Source organism: Dermacentor albipictus, chromosome 6 (genome assembly GCF_038994185.2).
Source record: "Dermacentor albipictus isolate Rhodes 1998 colony chromosome 6, USDA_Dalb.pri_finalv2, whole genome shotgun sequence".
NCBI classification, from domain to species: domain Eukaryota; kingdom Metazoa; phylum Arthropoda; class Arachnida; order Ixodida; family Ixodidae; genus Dermacentor; species Dermacentor albipictus.
Genome location: NC_091826.1, coordinates 38,651,308 through 38,670,116, shown reverse-complemented (window position 1 = coordinate 38,670,116; position 18,809 = coordinate 38,651,308). Strand labels below are relative to the sequence as shown.

The following is an 18,809-nucleotide window of genomic DNA, read 5'->3' as shown; positions in this document are numbered from 1 at the left end:
GCCACAAGTTCTTTGTGTTGGAGGGCACCTACACCATCCGATCTGAATCGAGCTCAAAGAATTATTTTTACCATTGAGACGCCGCGGCAGCATAGCAAACGCTGCATCTTTAGGTCAGCGGCGCAGAAGAAAGCCATGAAGATAAAAAAAAAATGCTTATGCGCAGGAAATGGGCTTTTGTGTCTAACTTTGCATTTCGTTCCAGCCTGCGGTACATACTGAATGTCTGCTAAATAAATAATCGTTAGCAGGAGGAAGTTCTTTGTTCTTTTAAAGGCTACGAATGCAAGCTCGTTGGCAAGAAGCCATGCAGAAAAGACCGCGCAAAATAAATACGGACAAGGGAGGAAACAGGATGAGAGTGATAAAGAAATTATTTCCATTGTGGCGGAAAATAACCGAGGGCGCTTCAACGAGTAACAGCCGATAACAAAATCGTCTGTGGCACCCATGTCTTGCCTGTGTTGCTGATGGCAACAGGTCATGGCAGAGCTGCTGTGCCGACACATTCATGATTGACATTGAGGGTGCCACGAAGCGATTTATTGCTTAGAAACATCTAGAATAAAAGGTCGTCTAGTTGGGCGCGTTGGTCAAAATTCTTCTTGGGTACTAAGCACGAAGACACAGAAGAAAAAAATTACCGACGATTACGTTACTTCCTAATGCGAAATTTGAGCGCAGCAAATAAGCTGTTTCACCTTTTCGATAGATTGAGGCAAAGAAATCGAGCAACACATGTATGCGCTATGTATCACAGAATTTATTTTTTATTTTTCACACGTATTCCTTTAACAAAGACTCCACTAACAGTTCTTGACAGTCACGAAGGAAGCTTTGTGGTCGGAGAAATAGACTGATATATGTTCGACTTGGTACACCAATGCTTGATTCTCAAAGACGAGATCTATACAAGTGCCTCGCGAGGTTGTCACAGCCGTGGGACGCGTTACGAGCGAGAGGAACGGGATGTTCTCCCGCATAAGTGTTAGGAAATTGCTGTTTGTCTTTATGTCAACATTAAAGTCCCCCACTACTAACATCGGTGTGGATCGATGGACGGTTAATGCGAGTTGCAGGAAGTGCACGACGCATTAAGTTGTGGAAGGTGCGCTGGCCTCGAGGGATATTTGTAACCGTTTGTTGTCGAAAAATGAGGAATGTCACCTTTCCGCACAGATTGCATGCATGAAGAACACAGTCTGAATTGACACAAGTCCGAGTTGGGAAACGCACACCGGAGATTCTCACGGCACGTATCCGGAAGCGGTTTCACGTCATTTTGGAACCAGAGCCGATCACACACTGAACACACACTTCCAAACGGATTGTCTGTAAACTGTCGCCGGAAAGCATTTGTTGCACCCTGACTGTTTGCGAGCCTTTGTTTGCGTTTGGCCTCGGCCTCGGCCGCGCGAACGGTAGAGTCTTCTCTGCGACGGCGATGAGCTTCTGCTTCAGCCTCGCTTACTGCTGGTTGCTCTCGACCGCGGCGATGAGCCTCCGCTTCGGCGGTGCGAACGGCAGGGTCTTCTCGGCGGCGGCGATGAGCTTCTGCTTCAGCCTCGCTTACTGCTGGTTGCTCTCGACGGCGGCGATGAGCCTCCGCTTCGGCGGCGCGAACTGCAGGGTCTTCTCGGCGGCGGCGATGAGCTTCTGCTTCAGCCTCGCTTACTGCTGGTTGCTCTCGACGGCGGCGATGAGCCTCCGCTTCGGCGGCGCGAACGGCAGGGTCTTCTCGGCGGCGGCGCTTAGCCTCTGCTTCGGCGACGCGTACTCCTGGATCATCTCGACGGCGGCGACGGTAAGCTTCTGCTTCGGCGGCACGCACCTCTGGATTCTGACGGCGACGGCGCTGGGCCTCTGCTCTGGCAGCTCGTTTAGCAGCAGCAGCAGCAGCAGCAGCAGCAGCAGCAGCAGCAGACGGAGGACTTCCATCGGTCGTCTCGCTCATGGCTCAGAAAGAACTGGCAGATAATTTCGCAGTGGCGAACGGCAGCGGCAATTTCGGCTCGGGCGGTGCACATATACAGATCCGCCGCCACCGATCTGGCTCTCTGATTGCCACCGCACAGGGCGAACGGCAGCGGCAATTTCGGCTCGGGCGGTGCACATATACAGATCCGCCGCCACCGATCTGGCTCTCTGATTGCCACCGCATAGGGGTTGCATTGGAGGAGGAGCGAAGAAAGGAATTAAGTTCGAGCCGGCGCTTTGACAACCGGAGACTCGCAGGAAGAGGGGGGAGGGGGGCGGCGTGTACACCCAGCGGCAAACGATGGGGGCAGAAGCGCGCGCAGCAAGCGGACAACACGATAAAGGGAGGAGGGAAGAGATAGCAGCGACTGACTGATGCCGCTGACGCCGATAGTGAGTCAACCCCAGCTGCGGAGTTGGTTTCAGGGACAACGCCGCCAATGCCGACACAAACAATATGATACCCTCGCTTCCGCAGCGCTAAGAACCAGGTCTAGCCGTGGGAAGGTGGTCACGTATTCGTCGACGTGCCGGGGCCTACGTGAAATAACCGGCGCGTCGGCAACTGAAGAGCACCCTATCCGCCACACAAGAACAGGGGGGGGGGGACCCTTTCCTCCTCTTTCCGCATGGCGGCGACGGTGTTCTATGCAGTCACGTTATCTTGACTCTCTAGCGGCGTCAGCGGCATCCAGCGGTATCAGTCGGTCGCTGCTAGCGCTGGGGGGATGAAAGGGGGGCGGAGCTGGTTACGAGGCCGACGACAACGCCGACGACGACGCGAAACCCAGGAACGGACGCCAAAGAGCTGCGCTCTAAAAAGGAAGGAGAGGGGACAGAGCGCCTGTCCCGTCTCCTTCCTTGTTTCCGGTGTGTGTTCGCGCCAGCACCCAAGAAGGGTCTAGAATACTTTAGAACTTCATTCAAAAGGTAGTTTTCTTTGCCTCGTCTTTCAACTTGCTCACTGGTGCTGTCTGGCCCACCACGTCGGATTATGGCTCAGAGCATTGCATACATGACAGACCGAGGCAGACACAAAAAACGATGCGTGAAAATACTTTGGACCTCACCGCGACGAATTTGCACAATGGCTTCTGGAACTCCCTAGTCGTCAACAAATCTATCTCCTTACAGCTGTCATTATCCGTGACCCCTCTGCAATCATTCCAGAAACTGCAGCGCTTACCTTATTTCTAAAGTGCGAGTCAAAAGGGACAAAGATAGAACTTTACAGAGGAGGGGGAGAATAGGACGCTCCCGTGCTATGGGGTGGAAGGGTGGGAGGGGATAGGCAAAATGAGGCGTGAGAAGGCACGGGAACGCGGCCGCTGCAACACGAGAAGGGTTCCGGGAAAACTGGAGAAACTATTTCTCAAAAATACGCACCACGGAAGTATGTCAAGTGGGCACTAACGCAGGACGTGAAGAAGCAGAACTGCATTGTTGAAGCGCACTGCAGGGTCAAGGCGACACTACGGGAGCGATCGCACATCAAATCAACACTTTTTTTGCCCGCAGCAGTAGCTTTGCGACAAGGGCATCGCTCGAAAGAATCTCGCGTGTATTCGCGAGACTCTTTCACAATCGGAAAAACACTTATGTAGCGCGTGCTACCGACAGAAAGCTGCATGGGGAGTTTTTTATGTAGCTCTACAATTTTCTCATGGGCACTTTTCCTCTAGCTATAATGTTCGAGAAGTTGATTAAATAATTATGTAGAATGGTGTAAGTTGGCGTGATGTAAACAATCATCCGAGTATGTACCATAGACGCAAAATAGCATTTCATTTCAGTTTTATTTTGCAGAAAAAAATAGACATTTCTGGTAGGTATACCTGGGCACAAATCTATTTTTTGACAGTTTACTGGGCCCAGGCAACCTGGAAACATTTAGCAGCGGCGATATTTTAGAGATGAAATTGATTGATGAAAAAACATAGCCATTAATGAACACATGCAGGTGACATGCACATATTCTTCGACATATACCCACATATATACTAACACACACATCTATACCGACTTATACATATACACATATATATATATATACACACATATACTAACAGTAAAAGTTTAGAACATAGCCATTTCCAAGAATAATATAGGCTAGAACTTTAGTCGAGATGGAAAATAAGACCACTCATGAAATCTGCATTGCATCATGATATTTAACAGTTCAACTTTCAGAAATATTTCGGAAATATTCTTTAAGCTGTTTCAAAGTAAAGCCCGTGGTATGCTTGCAGTAGCTGTTTAAGATACTAGGTAAATAAATGTTCAAGGGTTTGTAACTTGTAGTTCGTTCAGAAACGCGGCGTAACCCACAAGTCCGTCTTTTGCGTGCACGTGTTACTTAGTGCGGGCTTTACTGATGCTGTGTGTGTAAGGAAATCGTGAAAGGAGCTAGCGGAAAAATAGAACGAGTCCAGAATACGAAAGTTGTACATGTGATGAGAGGCCGTAGTCTTATAGGTCTGGACTGCAACGCCAATGTGTGGTAAGTACGGAATGTGTCGAATGTATCGTACTATTTAGGAATGTATTAGGAATGTACTATTTCGGAATGGATCGAACTATTACCTTGGTTCGGTTCAGCTACATTTGCATATGATTAATGTGTGGCTCAAGTTACGTGCAACACCATGTATTGGCCTCCGACCTGGCTGGTGCACGTTTTAGTGGAGTTCGAGATTAGACGAAAAAAACAACAACATCGGTGTTTGTAGCTTGCAGTGTCAAATTCGTGCCCCTCAGACCACTGTAAGTATAACGCCGTGTTGTTGCAAAACGAGGCTTAACTCTCCGCAGTGCGAATGCTTAACTGTGTGACCACTACGTGAAATCACATATGCGACAAATTCGTGATCTTTAATGTCAATCGGGTTGGTGTCTTTCTTAAATATTTTTTACTTCATTTCTCGGGTCGTTGAATACACGGCCGTAAGCACTTGCAACTGACCGATGTTGCTTTCTGTGTCACTGTGATGCGAACGACCGTGGAATCGGATCTTTTCTTATCGTTTTATTTTTTATAATAAATTCGACCGATGGCGAACAGCAACCGCATATCGCGTCGCCAATCACTATACCAGAAAGCACGCCGCAGTCGTACACGTTCTTGCAGCTTCTGCTATAAGTATGCCACATCCGGCCAATAAATGAGCCATTGCCCGATATTGATGTAAGTTCCTAGTCGAAAGAAAGAAGTACCAATATAAGGATGTTAATCTCAGCCGCAACGTGCTACAACAATGTCTCATCCGTTGCATATAAAGGTTGCTCCTGCTTACGCGTAAGACCTTTCGTAACGAGACCCGTGGCTCACTGGTTTGCGGTAGCGTATCATAGATCCAAAACAAAACAAGAGAAAAAAGGATTGTGTCCGTGTCTGCATCGTGCATATTTCTTCGTATAACTGCGCGCATCCACAGCTAGCCTATGGCTAATGATACAGACGTTGTCGCATACCAGTCTTGTACAATGATCTGAATAAAGTTGTCATTATTATTATTGTATTATTACATAGCTTGGTGCCTCGGAGACGAGACAGTAGCCCGATATAGTCGGTTTGCGGGTCGTCGACGTTGTACACTTGCTTCTGTGGGAGAGAACGGCGCGCGGACAACACAGATCGGCATAAATTACCACGCAGATTACTCGTGCGTTTGTCGTACAGGCATCCTGCACCAACATACGCGAATATAGGCTGTTTACAAGTCACCGTCATGTTAGGCGCGCACGCGAAACGTGTCCTTGCTTGCGGGAAACTAGCGCAGAAAGTTCGGCTAGTTGGTGTTGACGCACTTGCTGAGACATATTACTAGCGCTAACGAGACTAACGGAAACAAAAAGTTGCGACAGGACAGGACACTAGCGCTCTGTCCTGTCCCAACTTTCTTTTTTCCATTAGTCTTGTTAGCGCTAGGTAACTTTGTCTCAGCTTGCAGATATTTTTTTTTCGCTGAGTTTGTTGACAATAAACGCTTGGTGATCATAAACAGCAAAAAAAAAAATAAGGAAAGAGGCACTAAGCGTCCTGTTCATCGCTGCCTTTGTTATAGGCTCTTATACTGATATCGGGGACGAGCGAGATAATAAATGCATAGATGCGTTTACATTATCCGTCTCCTCACATCATCAAACGGAATGGCTACACAGACAGAAAAAATAATGATTTTGAAAGTGTATCCTTGTACGAACTATTTAATACTACAACATAGCCTTCCAAACGAATGATGATTTACGTTCTTTACTCTTTCTGCTGATTTAATATTGCTTTCACGAAACATGAGTGCAGAAATTCTAAAGACAGAATTTCTAGCACTACCTAGACTTCCAGATTTATTGAAGCGATATTTTATTGCGTGTACTGTAATGGTCTTCTGTCGCTATTTGTGTGCAAACGAGCTACACTGTGTTAAGGGTGGGGGGGGGGGGGGTCTTTTGAGTCGTGCCTGCAGGACGCATTCCATAGACAACCACAGACAACCACCTACCGCAAAAAAATTTATAACAGTGGGGGCACAGCGCTGTGGCCTCCTCCGCTTCCCTGAACTGTCGAAGCAAGATTTTCTGTGGCCGCCCGACTAGGTGTGCAAAACTTACGGCGACTGTTTTCCACAAGTACTTTGTGTTGAAGGGCACCTACACCATCCGATCTGGATCCAGCTAAAAGAATCATTTTCACCAATGAAACGCCGCAACAGCATAGCTGACCTTGTATCGTTAATTCAACGGCGCAGAAGAAAGCCAAGAAGAAAAAGTGCACGTGCGAAGGAAATGCGCGTTTGTGTCAAGCTTTACACATTAAATATCTCTAAGGCAAAATATCTTTTCACACAGTAATTTACCAGCTAAATGAATAATCGCTAGCATGGGGAAACTTCTTTTTTCCTTTAAAATGTATGAATGCCAGCTAGTTGGTGCGAATTCATTGAGAAAAGGCAGCGCAAAATAAACGCAGTCAAGAGAGGAAACATGACGAGATTGATAATGAAATGAGTTCCATCGGTGCAGAAAATAACCGAGGACATTTCGTCGAGTAACAGCGGATAAGAAGATCGCCCTAGGCACCCATGTTCTGCCTGTGTCGCTGATGGCAACAGTTCATGGCGGAGCTGGTGGGTAGGTGCGTTCATGTTTGATAATAAGGATGTGGCGAAGGCTTTTATTGCTTAGAAACATCTAGAATACTTTAGAACTTGATTCAAAGGGGAGCCTTCTTTGCCTCTTTGCTTTTTCTTCGCCACCACGTCGGGGTCGCCTCGGAGGGTTGCATACATGACATGGACGACGCCGAGAGGAAAGGCGACGCGAGAAACTTGCTTGCGACCCACCACGTGGAATGTGGCCAATGCCCTCTGGAGCTGCCTGGTCATCTACGGGTCACCCTGTTGACAGCTGTAATTATCCGTGACCCCTCCACAATCATTGCAGAAAGTGAAGCGCTTACCTTATTACTTAAGTGCGAGTCGAGATAGGACTTTAACCAGTAAGTGCAAACTGTTCTGATTTCTGCCGCCCCGCAGGGGCGTCTGCGTCAGCAGGCGTTTGGTGTGTTGCGACACCACGGACCCGAGCACACGAGGGTTGGACCCTCCCGCGTGTAGCCGTGCGCGGCTTAGCCGTGTCTGGGGAAAAGGGGATCCTGGGGGTTGAGCTGATGCTGGGTGTTCGGACCTTTAAGGCCCCCCGGCGGAGGCAACACACCCCTTTGGCCTCTGCTTCACATAGACGGCACCCCCGGACTGACCCACCCGGGGGAAATCGGTAGTCGCCTTTTCCTGTCTCTCTCTTATCAAACCTTCGTCTTTATCTCTCACTTTATATCTTTCCTGTCTTCTTCTCTCTTCCATTTACTTCCTTTCTCCACGGCGGCAAGGGTTAACCTTGTGTGGATATCCTACCTTGGGTACACCATATTGGGTTATAGTGATGGCGTACGGCTGGCGTCGTGCAGGCTTGTACACAAGCTCTGCCGCGTCCCCTCGTTGGGCTCCGTGGTGGGCGGTCGGCGCTGTTGCCGAATCTTATATATTCTCATGGAAACTTCTTTCCCCAAACTTCCTGATCGCCCTCCGAAACGAGGGCGCACCGAAGATGTATTTCAGTTTTTCGGACACCAAATCCAGAATTTTCCCCGGTTCCACGTCATTCACTCTGAAAGGCCAAACAAAGCAGTGCGAAACATCTCACCATTCCTTGTCTCAAAGTCCTTGACTGATGTTTTTGGACCAGGTTACAAGGTGTCGAGGATGGCAAGCGGCGACCTCCTCTTGGAACTCCGCGACGTAAAACAATATGAGAAACTACCGCAACTAGTGTCATTCGGGGAGACCCCTATAACAGTAACGCCACACCGTACAATGAACACCACCCGCGGTGTTGTTTCCGATGATGATCTGCTTGAGCTGACTGAAGCGGAACTCCTGGAGGGCTTCAGTGAGCAAAATGTTATCAATGTTAAAAGAATAAAGATCAGGCAAGATGGTAAAGAAATTCAGACGAAGCACTTAATAATCACCTTTGGTTCAAGTGTCCTGCCCGAGTCAATCGAGGCCGGGTACATCAAGCTCCGTGTTAGGCCGTACGTGCCCAACCCACTCCGTTGTTTCAAATGCCAGCGCTTTGGCCACAGCTCGCAGAGCTGCCGAGGCCGCCAAACTTGTGCTAAATGTAGTGCCCACGAACACACATCTGAATCTTGTGAGAATGCTCTCCACTGTGTGAACTGTGACGGGGAGCACGCCGCATACTCGCGGTCGTGCCCCTCCTGGAAGAAGGAAAAAGAAATCGTAACGATCAAAGTCAAAGAGAATATTTCATTCAAAGAGGCACGTAGGCGGGTATCGTACCTGCCCAAGAAAGCCTTTGCCGATGTGACGCGTCAGGGGGCAGCGACACAACGGCTTCCGGCGGCTGTCCGACCCGCAAGCAGTGAGTCGGCAGTTACGCCACCTGCCCCCGCGGCGGTTGCAGCTAGCGCTGCTCCGTCACCCCAGCAGACGGGGCCATCTACCTCCGGGCAGGTGACATCGAGGGTCTCGTCGTCGAACGTGCCGAGGCCTTCACATCAAGCAAAGCGCTCGGAAGAGCGCGTGTCCAGCGCCTCGCTAGAGGCGATGGACACTACCACCAGCAAGACGGCGCCACCACCGCCTAAGGAGCGGCGAGAATCTCTCGATCGCTCCAAAAGAGATAAAACTCCTGTCACGGCGACTGCAAAGCGCCGGTGAAATAACCTTTCCTTTCCAGAACACACAGTATCCAACTCCATCAAAATGGATACACAAATTATGCAATGGAATGTGAGAGGTCTTATCCATAATCTTGACGACGTAACAGAACTCCTTCACAAACTTAATCCAAAGGTACTGTGTGTTCAGCAAACGCACTTAAAAGCTACACAGACAAATTTTCTCCGGTCACACACTATTTTTCGTAAAGATCGTGACGAGGTCAACACCTCATCCGGCGGTGTAGCGATAATTGTCCATAAAACTGTTGCTTGCCAACAGTTGCCGCTTCGGACATCCCTCGAGGCAGTTGCGGTTCGCGCAATTCTTTTTAAGAAGTTAGCCGTCTGCTCTATCTATATACCTCCAAACTATCACTTGAATAAAATTGAATTCCACGAACTCATTGATCAACTTCCAGAGCCATTTCTTATTGTCGGGGACTTTAATGCGCACAACAGTCTCTGGGGAGATTCCAGGACTGATTCGAGGGGTCGACTAATCGAATCGTTTCTTGTTACGTCCGGTGTGTGCCTCTTTAATAGAAAAAAACCCACCTACTACAATGCTGCGCACAATTCATACTCCTCCATAGATTTAGCTCTTGGATCTTCTATACTTTTATCTTACTTACAATGGAATGTTATAGAAAATCCATTTGGGAGTGACCACTTTCCGATAACTTTAAATTTACTAACACGACACGACACTAGTCCACAGGTACGTCGCTGGAAACTTGACTCCGCTGATTGGAAGGGTTTTAAGGAATCTACTTACTTATCACAAGATTTTATACGCGATTTTAGCATTGATGACGCTGTAGCATATTTTACCGATTTTATTATTGATGCAGCTGAAACGTTCATTCCACAAACAAATAGTCACTCATCTAAGAAACGAGTTCCTTGGTGGAATGAAGAGTGCAGAGATGCACGAAAAAGACAAAATAAGGCATGGGGCAAATTGCGCCAATACCCTACGGCGGAAAATTACATTGCATTTAAACATATCAAGTCGCAAGGACGGCGCACGAGACGGCAGGCTAGAAGAGCAAGCTGGGAGAGGTTTCTCTCAGGCATCAACTCCTATAACCAAGAGGCTAAGGTGTGGGACGGTCTGAGAAGGCTAAAGGGCCAGCAGATCAATCCATTACCTTTGATTGATGAGCGTGGAAATACTTTGGAAAACCAGGCCGATGCGCTTGGATTACATTTTGCTCGTATATCTGGTTCCATAAACTATTCACAAACATTCCTTAAATATAAGCAAATAGCAGAACTTAGGTCAATAAACCGCAAATGCAAACCTAATCTACCGTACAACTGCCCTTTCAATATTACCGAGCTTAGAGCTGCGTTGCGCTCGTGTATGAGCTCTGCACCTGGAGCTGACAGAATCATGTATGACATGATTAAAAACCTACACACTGACACACAGATGACACTTCTGGCGCTCTTTAACTCTGTCTGGGCTGCTGGATACCTCCCATCCTCCTGGAAAGAAGCTATCGTAGTACCGGTCTTGAAACAAGGCAAGGACCCATCCGATGTTTCAAGTTACCGTCCCATAGCACTCACAAGTTGCTTATGCAAGCTCTTCGAGAAAATGATAAATCGTCGTCTTTTACATTTCCTTGAATCGAATAAATTGCTCGACCCTTATCAATGCGGCTTCAGAGAGGGTAGGTCGACTACTGACCAGCTCGTGCGCATTGAGGCATGCATTCGCGACGCCTTTATCCATAAGCAGTTCTTTCTTTCTGTTTTCTTAGACATGGAAAAGGCATATGACACGACTTGGAGGTATGGGATTTTGCAAGACCTCTCAGAAATGGGTATTCGAGGGGATATGTTTAATGTAATTGAAAGTTACCTATCAAACCGTACATTTCGCGTTAGGGTGGGAAACGCTCTATCCAGGCCATATACACAAGAAACTGGCGTGCCGCAAGGAGGGGTATTAAGCTGCACCCTTTTTATAATCAAAATGAATTCGTTGCGCTCATCTATACCGCAGAGCATGTTTTATTCGGTATACGTCGATGACGTTCAATTAGGCTTCAAGTCATGTAACCTTTCTATTTGTGAGCGACATGTCCAGCTTGGCTTGAACAAAGTTTGTAAATGGGCTGAAGAAAACGGCTTTAAACTGAATCCTGTTAAAAGCTCATGTGTCCTTTTCACACAAAAAAGAGGATTATTTGCAGAGCCCAGTGTAGAACTACATGGACAGCACATACCAGTTGTCAAACAACACAAATTTTTAGGAATCATATTGGATTCAAAACTGACCTTCATCCCACACATAAAGCACCTAAAACAGAAATGTCTAAAAACATTGAACCTTCTTAAACTTTTATCACATGCAACATGGGGCAGCGACAGGAAGTGTCTGATAAACCTGTACAAAAGTCTTATACGCACACGGTTAGATTATGGGGCCATAGTATATCAATCTGCCAGCCCAAGTTCTTTGAAGATGCTTGACCCTGTTCACCACTTAGGTATCCGCTTGGCGACCGGTGCCTTCAGGACAAGTCCTGTAGAAAGTCTCTACGTTGAAGCTAATGAGTGGTCGCTCCATTTTCAAAGGTCATACTCCAGTTTCATGTACTTTCTAAAAGTGAATGCAAACCGCGACCATCCCTCTTATGTAAGCATAAACGACGTGACATCTGCAATGCTTTTTAATAACCGACCTGCAACTACAGAACCATTCTCTCTGCGCATTAGAAAGCTTGCTGAGAATATGCAAGTCACAATTCTACAGCAAAACCTGATGACCCCACCTAAGCCATTGTCGCCATGGCAGTGGAAGCCCATAGAATGCGATATATCATTCGTAGAGGTGACAAAACACGCTCCAGAAGCACATATTCGAATGCATTTCTTGGAACTTCAGTCTAAATACTCGTGCATAGAATTTTATACTGACGCTTCTAAGTCGCATGCCGGCGTGTTTTATGCTGCAATCGGACCATCCTTCTCCCAGTCCGGCGGACTGAATCCGGAAACAAGCATATTCACTGCGGAAGCTTATGCAATTCTATGTGCTGTTAAACAAATCAAGAAAGCAAAGTTGCACAAAGCCATTATATACACGGACTCTCTAAGCGTTGTAAAAGCCCTAATGTTAATCCGCAATCACCGAAACCCTGTACTTACCGAGCTTTATTCTGTCATTTGCACATCGTACATGTCTCAGCAGCAAATCATAATATGTTGGGTACCTGGACATAGGGGCATTGAGGGTAATATGCTGGCTGACCAAATAGCCACATCAATTGCATCACAACATATCCATCCTACCACTGCACTACCTGCCTTAGATCTAAAGCCTTTCATACGCAAGAAACTCAGAAGCCAGTGGCAGCGCTTATGGGATGCTGAAACAAATAATAAGCTTCACTTGATTAAGCCAAAACTGGGTTATTGGCCCCCCGCATCAAAAACACGACGAACAGAAGTCCTATTCTGTCGTCTCAGAATAGGACACACATATGCCACACACAGTTTTCTGCTAACTGGAAATGAACCACCATCCTGCGGTAGATGTGGTGAAAGGCTCACCGTCCTCCACGCTCTCCTGGAGTGTCGGGAAGCCGAAACAGAGAGAAAGAAACATTTTCCGCTAGCATACCAGCAGTACATCCCCCTTCATCCTGTAATGTTTCTCGGTAGCGAACCGTTGTTTGACACCAGAGCAGTCCTAAATTTCCTGAACGATGTTGTCTTACATGTTGTTAGCCCTACGAATTTGTAGCACCACCTCTCTCCAGAGGACGCTGCTGCAATAAAATATTTTTGTATAGCACATGCCTTCAGGCCCTTTGTCCCAAGGGCTCTCTTAGGCAGTAGTGCTTCTTGCAAACGTTTACCTTCATGTATTTTTAAATATCATCATTCTATCACAATGTATCTTTTGTGTTCTTAGTAGTACTCACTCGTCATTGTTATAACTTTAATACGTATAGCGTTTATGCACTTGATTTTACATCATTCTTCTATGATGGATTTTATTGTTCATAGTATTCGTCCTTTGTCATCGCCATAATTTTATAGCAAGTAGATTTTACGCACTTTACAGCGACTATTTTAGGCCACTTCACAGCCAAGTCACATCCTCCATAATACGTCGTTAACACTACCACTTGTCATGGCGCTCTTTGGCCAAACCTGGCCCTTGCGCCAAAAAACAACACACATCATCATCATCTGATTTCTGCCGCATATTTTTGGAGATTTCCGCGTTCCCAGAAACGAATTATCTATTGTAACTCACTGAGCATAAAGAGCCACTGATTACGATCAAAGCGAGCTACTCTAGGTTTATTCTCAATCAAGTTGGCATAGAACCGCGTCTATGCAGCATAATCTATTTGATGCAGACGAATCTAGCAGCACAAATGTCGCAGTGTGTGTATTTGACTGGCAACTGCGAAAATGCTTTTAAACGTAAAACAAAGCCACGTTTTATACGACGCCGTAACTTGGGCTACCAACGTTTAGGTTTATATCAGTGATTTGCGTAGGGCTGTCATTAAAGCCGTCTCCCGAAGAAGTTTCAAGAACTAACTGCTTTCAGCGAAAAAGCAAGCAGTACGACAAGGATCACTCACGCCGGTTGGCGAACTGAAAGTGCGGGTGACTGAAAGAACAATCAGCGGCACTTGCCATACGGTGTTGAGTTACGCTTCTATGGTTTGCTTAGTTACGGATTTTGTTAATTTCTGTATTGCAGTTGCGACTTTGACATCTTTGTAAATGTCATGTGCTGCACAGCGATCGCATGGCCACCAATCACTCAGTGAATAGGTAGAGAAGCGTCATTGCATCATTGTGCTCATGTTGCGATTAAGCACTCGCTGTCATAGTGCGGGATCGGAGAGGCACCATACGGATTTCGATGATAGCACTGGCGGCAGTTGTTATTGCAGTGAAGATCATGCCCATGTGAGGGGGCTGCCTCAAAAGAGGCACGCTGCACCAGAGAATAGAAGTTGACGCGAGGGAAATAATAGTGTACCTCTTAAATTTGCTTATTAGCGAAGCAACTGATATTGAATCTTGGAGAATGCAAAAGAGAAACCGCGCAGATGCATCCATAAAGGCAATGACGAATACTTGTAACGTACCTCGAAAATATTGGAAGGAGTCTAATACGTACTTTTAGCTACAGCTTTTTTTAACGCGGAAAACTCATACGCTCATTGCGACTACTTAGTGCATCATCAGACTGGCTCGATATAAGGCCACTTATTGCTAGTTTTACTATATATTATAGTTTTACTATATACTATATAGTTTTACTATATACCGACAAGTATACGCCCATCCAGGAATCCAGCCACGGGGAAGAAAGGCGACGATGAGAAAAGAAGAAGGAAAAAAAACACCTGGTATGTACCTAATCAACGTGCTGCAGCTGTTCAGGCCGTTTCCAGCCGACCACCGCATGGCACGCGAATAATGGAACAATTGGGGAAAGGACAAACAACATTTATTACGCACTCGAGCAGTGCAGGCATATCTTCAAAGGCCGCTGTTTCGAAGTTCAGCGCACGTGGTCACAGGCTACCCAATTGAAGTGGTCTATGCGGCCCGTCGTAAGCGGCACAGGGCTAGATCCACCGGTTACTCCAGGCCTAGGCGCCAGCGATGCTACCAACTCCGAAGATGCATTCCCGCAGGTGATGCTGAAGTTCTCCAAGTACTCCGTTGAACGGGCAGCCCAGACTGGCATGGAAACAGCGCACCGGCAGGGCCATAAGATGCTCTAGAGGGAAGTACACGTCGACGGCGTCTTCCTCCAAGAAGTATCCACCGTCGAGAGGACACCGGCCGAAACGGTGCCTGTGTTCGCAGCTGTGGCCATCGCAAGCGTCTTTGAGGCATCGACCACACAAGGTGTGACGGCAGGGAAGCTGCACCGCATCGTCCGCAACCACCCTGCAGTTCGCGCAGACGCGCACCCACGGCAACCGCTGCTCGAAGGTGATGGGTTGCTCGTTAACAAATGGCCAGCCGTATCCTCGAAGGGTGTACGTGGTCGCTTCCATGGTGTAAGTGTTGTCGTGGAGATCCTCGGAAGACCCTGATGGCTGCGACGGAGAACCAGGCTGCCTGTCTGCCCGGTCTGAGTCGTTGTCGTCGGGAGCGGTAGTCCGGTCGCAGGGTCGGCGATGGAGAGATTCTCCGTTCCTGCCAGGCAGTTGTGGCTCCCTAGGTCGAAGCTAATACTTCCAAGACGACGGGGCAATGATGGGCGCCTCACTGCTTTCGTCTGGGGCCAGCCGCAGGTCGTCAAGGTTGTTCGCAGCGAGGATGTGCGCGACGTCACGTCGGTCTGACTCGGACGAGCTGGGAGACGAGAAGAGTGTCGCCGAGATGCACACTGTGCCTTTTATAGCCTGGTAGGTGGGGCCTCCCTTCGGGGTCGTGATTGGTGACAAGTTGTTGGAGAGTGAGTTTGAAAAATTAACGTATCGCTGGACGTGTTTCGAGCAACAATGAAAGGAATGCCGGCAGCAGAGAGAGAGAGTGGGACACATGCACGCTCATCGTCCAAGGAGGGGTGAACTTTTCCAGGAAAGGCAAATAGCAATTCATTCGTCATCATTCAGCGCAGGAACTACACAAAGAAGAAACAAAATAAAGGCTGAAAGTCACGAAGGTATTCCAACTCTCTCAATTCTTGGTAGTTGTGGGAAAAAATGCAAGCTGTAGTAATTGGCCTAACCATGTCCGCATACCTCTCAACCAGCTGCTCCCACCTGACAATAGACAAAGTTACTGACACCCTTTCAGTTATGGTGCTTTCAGCAAATATCTTTAGAAGCATGGCTGCGCATTTTTTAGCAAGTTGCTTTCACACTATATGTTGTAAGCGCTAATAGTACAGGCTGTTTAATATAAATATATATATAGAAAAGGAACCTAAGTTCGTTAGGTTCCGGGCATAGGTAGCTGAACAAATGAAGTGGCACACTTACGAAAATCGAAAATTATATTTGTGATGTCTTAACTTTAGAATAAATGTGGCCTGGTTGATTCTGACGAAGGCCATGCCACTTCTGAAATGTTAGTACATATATATATATATTGTTACGGTGAAGTGAAGGAAGACGTTGAGTTGGACTAGAAAAAGACGAAGTCTGGCGGTTGCCTGAACGTCATATCCATCATTTGTAAATATAAGTTATTTTACACTCGTGGGCCTGCTTTCTTCCCGCAACATTTTGGTGGAAGGTGCGGGGTACCACCACGGAACTTCGCAGCGGACGTCATCTACCTGCTGCCACAATGGCAAATCAACCGACACAAGCGACAACGCCTCGGCAGCCCGTGCCCACGGTCATCCTCACTCACCCACGGGACCCGGGAACATTTTGTGGCACGGACAACGTCGACGTCGAGGACTGGCTTACGATGTACGAGCGAGTGTGCGACAACAACAGGTGGGATCCTACAATGATGCTTGCAAACGTAATATTTTATCTGAAGGGAACTGCGAAGCAATGGTATGACACACATGAAGCTGACCTAACGAGCTGGGATGTTTGCAAAGAAAAAATGCGAGACCTGTTCGGCAGACCTGTCGGTCGTCAGCTGGCAGCAAAAAAAGAACTTGCGTGCCGCGCTCAGACGTCCACAGAATCCTATGTCGTGTACATACAGGATGTGCTGGCCCTCTGTCGCAAGGCTGATGACAACATGACCGAGGCAGACAAGATTGGCCATATATTGAAAGGTATTGCAGACGATGCCTTCAATCTCTTGATGTGTAAGGATTGTGCCACTGTGGATGCAATTATTAAGGAGTGCCGGCGCTTCGAACAAGCGAAGGGCCGCCGCGTCACTCAAACTTTCGACCGGTTGCCCAATACCGCCGCGACATCTTCTTGCGAAGACCCGCCGCGGTTCGTTCAGCCCGCAGGACCGGAAGAAATAACGCGCATCGTTCGCCGTGAGCTTCAGGCCATGGCCCCGGCTCCCGTTCGTTCAGGCTGTCGGGAAAGCGTACCCGCTATCTCCCTTATACAAGCGGTCGTTCGGGAGGAAATAGCAAGTTTGGGCATTCCATCTCTCTGCTCAGTCCGCCATACCAACACCTACCAAATTTCTCCGACCGCTCGCTCCCGGACGCAAAGCTTTCCACCACTCCGTCGCAACCCAGCTGAATGGCGCACAGCGGATGATAAACCCATCTGTTTTAATTGTTCCGGTATTGGACACATCGCCCGTCATTGCCGCAACCACTGGTCGTCGCCTCCTCGGTGGTCGTCTCCGAGTCACTACAGCCAAGTACCCGACAATCGCACTTTCTCGACCTATACGCCGACTAGGAACATCAACGCCGACAGTGCTCCACCAAGATCCAGCCGATCCCCGTCTCCGCAAGGTCGTAGGTCCCGTTCGCCTCTCGTTCACCGCTCTTCGTCCCCTTCTGCAACCGGTCGCTTCGCTTCGGGAAACTAGGCGGTGCAGCTCCCGGAGGTGAAGCTGCAACTCCGACCCGGCCCACAAATCCTCTATTGACCCTGCCTACATGTGGAAACCTGCTGGACATTGAAGTCGATGGCGTTCCTGTTAGATCTCTCGTTGATACAGGAGCGCAGCTTTCAGTTATGAGCGCTGCTCTCCGCCGCCGGCTCAAAAAGGTTCTGACCCCCGCCGTACCGTGCACCGTGCGAGTCGCCGATGGGAGTACGTCACCTGTCCTTGGAATGTGCACAGCACGTGTGACCATTGGGGGCCATTATACCGTTGTTCTATTTATCGTCCTTGAACACTGCCCACACGACCTAATTCTCGGCCTCGACTTCCTTTCGAAACACTCTGCCCAAATTGACTGCTCCGCAGGTGTTGTACAGTTGGACCTGCCGCTTCCTGCCGACGCAACCACTTGTGCTCCACACCGCTTATGTGCTGCTGAATTTGCAAGGCTGTCTCCACAGGCTGCTACAAATGTCCTGCTGACGCCCTGTCCTCCCGTACCTGATGGCGAGTACGTCCTGTCGCCGCTTACTGACGTGGTTTTGTCGCGTAATATTGCCCTACCGAGCACCTTAATTCGGATCCGCGAAAACTGCGCTCGCGTGCCCATCCTCAATTTTGGGTTCTCGTCACATGTTTTGCCACACGGTATCGCCATAGCGCATATCACTCCTTTGGAAGAATTTCAGATTTCTGTTTTGACCTCTGAATCCTTCCTCAGTACGAACGGACGTTTGTCATCCACTCCTTCGTACTCGACGCCTGCGGACGATGTTTCTAAGATGATCGCCCCCGACCTTCCTTCCGAGCAAACCACAGCTCTTCGTCATCTCCTGTCATCTTATCGGGACATCTTTGATTTGGACGACCGTCCACTTGGCCAGACATCTGTTGTCACGCATCGCATCAACACCGGTGACGCCAGCCCCATTCATAGGCGGCCATATCGTGTCTCGGCAACAGAAAGGGCCATCATACAGAAAGAAGTAGACAGGATGATGGACAAGGACATCATTGAACCCTCCAGTAGCCCGTGGGCATCACCGGTTGTCTTAGTAAAGAAAAAAGATAACTCGTGGCGCTTCTGCGTTGACTACCG

The 18,809-nt window shown here is 48.2% G+C and overlaps 2 protein-coding genes across 3 annotated transcripts in view; one reads left to right on the top strand and one right to left on the bottom strand.

The window, feature by feature from the left end:
- Window positions 1-18,809, top strand: part of LOC135914570 (hemicentin-2-like) — a 179,763-nt gene that overhangs the window by 28,376 nt on the left and 132,578 nt on the right. The gene's annotated exons all lie outside the window — the stretch shown is intronic.
- On the bottom strand, window positions 14,860-15,273 carry LOC135914589 (E3 ubiquitin-protein ligase PDZRN3-like). The gene has a single exon (XM_065447511.1). The coding sequence runs from the start codon at window positions 15,271-15,273 to the stop codon at window positions 14,860-14,862; it is 414 nt and encodes a 137-aa protein (XP_065303583.1).

Excerpts from the sequence above, each read along its gene's own strand:
- LOC135914589 (XM_065447511.1), bottom strand. The coding sequence starts at position 15,273 with ATGGAAGCGACCACGTACACCCTTCGAGGATACGGCTGGCCATTTGTT.